The 4,256-nt window shown below is 58.4% G+C and overlaps 1 protein-coding gene across 1 annotated transcript in view; it reads right to left on the reverse strand.

Annotated features, from left to right (window-relative positions):
• The window catches only part of AARS2 (alanyl-tRNA synthetase 2, mitochondrial), a 21,393-nt gene that overhangs the window by 9,979 nt on the left and 7,158 nt on the right, over positions 1-4,256 (reverse strand). Inside the window, exons 8-17 of the mRNA XM_011986842.1 lie at positions 3,776-4,072; positions 3,188-3,332; positions 2,787-2,959; positions 2,562-2,675; positions 2,324-2,464; positions 1,431-1,568; positions 1,211-1,320; positions 945-1,053; positions 529-651; positions 204-314 (exon numbers count right to left, since the gene is read on the reverse strand). Coding sequence (XP_011842232.1) covers positions 204-314; positions 529-651; positions 945-1,053; positions 1,211-1,320; positions 1,431-1,568; positions 2,324-2,464; positions 2,562-2,675; positions 2,787-2,959; positions 3,188-3,332; positions 3,776-4,072 — 1,461 coding nt within the window. The remainder of the gene's footprint in view (positions 1-203; positions 315-528; positions 652-944; positions 1,054-1,210; positions 1,321-1,430; positions 1,569-2,323; positions 2,465-2,561; positions 2,676-2,786; positions 2,960-3,187; positions 3,333-3,775; positions 4,073-4,256) is intronic.

Here is a 4,256-nt window from a genome sequence, read left to right on the forward strand (position 1 = left end):
AAACACAGTTTGAAAGAGACAGAAGTGGGGGAATGGCCTGGGTGATGGTTCTCAGCTGGCGGGAGAAGGAAGAAGCTGCCACCACCCCGTCCCCATGTCCTTGCACAGCCTCAGACTCACCCCCACGCCCCAGCCCTTGAGACTTCTCAGTATATGTGCTGGAGTGTCTCTGGGCACATGGGTGCAGCCAAATCTCCTCTCACCTGCCCCATCTGCAGCTTACGGATGGCAGTGTTGGCACGCCGCTGCAGCATCTTCAGTGTGGCCAGCAGCTCCCGCCGCTGCCACTGGGGCATCACAGAAGTGTCCACAGCCTATGGCCAGAAGCAGTGCATCACCCCTGCCCTTCCCTGAGCCATAGTCTCTGAGGTAGGGACCAGCAGGGCCCTGTAGACAAACATCTGGGCCAGCTGGAGCCCAACCCGATTGGAGTGCTAGGGAGAGTCTAGAGGGGTCCAGGGAGGAATAGGGGAGGGAATAGGGCCAGGAGAGGGTGGGGAACAGCTCCACAGTAGGCGTGGCCCTCACTTCAATGAGTCGTCCTATGTCCTTGGACAGCCTCAGTGCTTCTGCCACATCCCGGCTCCCCTGACTCAGTCGCTCAGTGGCTGCTTTCACTTCCTGGGCCAGGTTCTGGCCTAGCTCTCGGGCCTGCAGGGAGGGGACAGGAGGGTCAGGGCCGCCAGGCTTACATTCATCTCCCCAGGACAAGGCCTCTCAACTCATTACTGGTCAGGGACAAATAAGATATAACAATCAAGACCAGTCAAGACACCAGCACCAAATAAAACACATGCCAGCTGCCAACAGCTGCTATGGCCACATTGGTGTGCAAGTATTAATACTGGCTCTGCTGCTGGGCACCCCTGAGCCCGAGCATGTCACCTGCGTGTGTCCCATGCACCCACTCAACCCAGAAGTCCCAGGCCTACTGGCATGCTGACCTGCTGGGCCTGCTCCCCAGTGATGGCCAGCAGGCGGGTAGTGCCCTTGGAAAGCTGGCGGTCCCCGATGATAACCAGGTCCCCTACAGCCCCTGTACGTAACAGGTGCCTGTGGGAGGAAGGAGGGAACAGAATGTCAGGGGGCACGACAGGAGACAAGGGAGAAGCCAGAGTGCATCTCCCATTAAGGGCTGATGGCTCCAAAGACCAAGTGAAGGGCGAGGATCTGGGGCCCCTGGGCCAGGCAGCACAAAGGAGTGACTCACGTCCCACAGCATAGCTCCACAGAGGTCTGCAGTGCGGCTTGGGAGGCTGGGTCCAATGCATGGGCCACGGGTACCCCCACTGACACCACCCGTACAGGGTCTGGGTAAACCTGAGGTCAAGAGGGGACAGGCCCGTTAACTGCCAAAGGAGAAGGATAAAGCCTCCAGGTATGCCTGAAGGAGGCCCCCGATCTCCACCAAAAGGGCTTCCCCAACTCACTTCATCCAGACAGCGCAGGCCAGGGACCTGGGCAGTGAGTGCCAGGGGCACCTCCTCCATGTACACAGGCTTATCCTGCTGCACGGCCTCCTGCACAGTGTTCTCCACTGCCCGGAGCTGCTCTGGGGTCAATGTGGTCTGGAGGGGTGGGGAGGAAATGGAAAGACCAACATGCAGTCAGCCCCACACCTGTAACTGATGCACTGAAACATGGTCAGTGTTCACTGAGCTATCCCCAGGTTCTAGAATAGTGGCTAGCACATGATAGGTGCTCAATAAACACTAGCTGAGCAGACAATTCTTTTCCTTAGAAAGCTATCTGGGAGTTTGGGCTTACTGGAAGCTCCAGGCCTTTCACTAGGCACCAAAAGTTGAAGAAATAGAAAAAGGAGGCTGTACCCACATGGAGCTTACAAGGGGCAGCCCAGTGGAAGAGAGAACTACAGGATGGGGGGATGCAGGGGCAGGGAATAAGCAGGTGGGATGGGGATTAGCCAGCAAGTACTTCCTGGAGAAAGGATTTGAGCCAGGTGTGTAAGAAGGGCAGGGAGACAGGGTGGCAGCAGAGGGAGAGGGCAGCCCAGTTTGAGCAAGAATGTCTCGGGTGACAGTAGAAACAAGGAAGGAGTGGCTGGAGGTGAAGGGAGGGCCCCTGCTGGAGGCCCTTCAGGATCCCACATCAGAGCTGGGTGAGGCCCTAGCTACTCTGTAGCCTGACTCCTCACTGGTGCACGAGGAGCCCAAGGGGAAAGGACTTGCCCAGGGTCCCATAGTGATTGGGTGGCTGTGCTGGGCCTAGAGCCCAGGCCTCTAAGAGCAACCCGCTCACAGCAGGCTGTCTCTCTTTAAGCCTGTCACCTCACATGAAGCCTGTCTTTCTGTGCCGGGCTTACCTGGGTGGTCACATCCAAGCGCAGCTGCTCAGGATTGAGATGGGAGCCCTGCTGCTCTGTGCCAGGGCCCAGGGTCTGCCGCAGTGCCCAGTTCAGCAGGTGGGTGGCCGTGTGCTTCGCCATGCAGGCTAGACGCCAGGCCTGAAATACTTTTGTCACCTAGGGTCCTGGGTGAGGGCAGGGAGTGGGGAGAGTGAAGGGCTGCAGGGTATTGGGAACAGTTAGGGAGGATCCTTACCTTATCCACATGCAGCTGTACCTGGTCCCCGATCTGTAGGCACTCAGGGGCTACTGCCTCATGCAGGATGAAACCCCCACAGACCTGGGCCCGGGCTACTGGGAACAGCACGTCCTGGGGGAGGGTAGGGGTCAAGGTGCCTGTAGCCTTTCCCTCCCCTTGGCTCCCACCCAGGCTTGGGTCTGCCACCCACAGAAATCAGCCTGGGCTGTGGTGGAGACTCACCTCTTGCCCTACCCGCACCAGGTAGCCACGGTCTGAAGCCTGGCCCCCCTGTTCTGCGTAGAAGTTGGTCCTGTCCAAGAGGAGGCCACAACGCTGGCCTTTCCCCACAGAGGCCACTGCTGTCCCGTCCTCTGTATACAGTTGCAACACCTGGGCCTCACAGGTGCCGAACTCTGCCAGGGAACAGAATGGTTATTAGTGGTGGGCAGGGGCTGGGGACGTGAAGGTGGGTCTGTGCCTTGGGGCTAACAGGCACCCCGCAGGGCACTTCCAGCTGGGGGCCACAGAGACCCCTGTGGCCATCCTGGGGAATACATAGGGCCAGCAGCAACCATCTTGGACATTCTTCTTAGTCATGGTCAGGCAAGCTTGTGGTGGCAGACCTCGGTCCAGGCTCTCACCATAACTTCCGTTGGGTTGCAGGGAGTAGTTGTACTTGGGGCTGCTGTCAGTTGGGGGCACTCCTTGGCGCTGCAGCTCCCCCAGTGCATGGACATCAAGCCACAATCCCTGCTTCTGAACTGGCTCAGCCTGCCGTGCCTGGTGCTGCAGGATGGGCATGGAAGAAGTACATGGGGAATGAAAGTGGGACTTCAGCCTCGCAGGGCCCTGTCCCTGCCACACAGCTGTGGACTCTGCAGCCCTTCTGGAATAAGAATTCAGGGCTTGGCTGCCTGCTAGAGCCCCTGGGCTGGTTGGTGAACCATCCATCATGTGGGATCCTCGGGATTAGGCCTTCTTGCCCACCGCTGCCCCTGGAAGGCCCCTCTCCAGGAAGCTGTGCTGGCTTCTGCTCTTGTGTTTAGCCCATTGGCTAGTGTTGCTTTCTACAAGTTGTGGCCTGAGGTTTTAGAAACCTCCCAGGTGAGGGGACAGATCCTATCTCAGACTCTTGATTTCTCTCAATATCCACAGCTCTTCCCCCAGGAGCTCAGGGCTGGGGAAGGGGTGTCCCAACAGAACCAGCATGGGGGTGCCACAGCTTGTACCTGGGCCGCCTCCTGGGCCAACCGCTCCAGTCCAGTGGAGTCCAGCTGGACCCCTTTCTCCTCCAGCATCAGCTCTACCATGTCCAAGGGGAGCCCCAGGTCTCCAGACAGTGACAAGGACCAGGCCACTTCAGCTTTAAGAAAGGGAGACAAAGAGTGTTGACAAGGGGAGGGATTAGACAAAGAAGGGGAGAAAAATAAGGTCCAGGGCCCTTCTAACCACGCAGAAGCCACCAGATGCCAAACACAAATACCCCCTCCATACTGGGTAGCCTCAGGAGAGGGGTCACATTCAGGCTTCATGCCTCAAGGCCAGAGCTGGGGGTAGTCCAGGGTACTCCCTGGGCACAGGTCATTTCAAGAGAGGAGGGAAGCTCAGTCTATGCATGAAGCCAACCTAGGAAAGCAGGAGGCAGGGCTAGCTGGGCAGTGTGGACATAGGGAGAGGCAGGGTGGTGTTCCTGCTGCAGAGGGGTCTGGG

This window comes from Mandrillus leucophaeus, unplaced genomic scaffold, assembly GCF_000951045.1.
Source record: "Mandrillus leucophaeus isolate KB7577 unplaced genomic scaffold, Mleu.le_1.0 Scaffold3, whole genome shotgun sequence".
Classification (NCBI taxonomy): Eukaryota; Metazoa; Chordata; class Mammalia; order Primates; family Cercopithecidae; genus Mandrillus; species Mandrillus leucophaeus.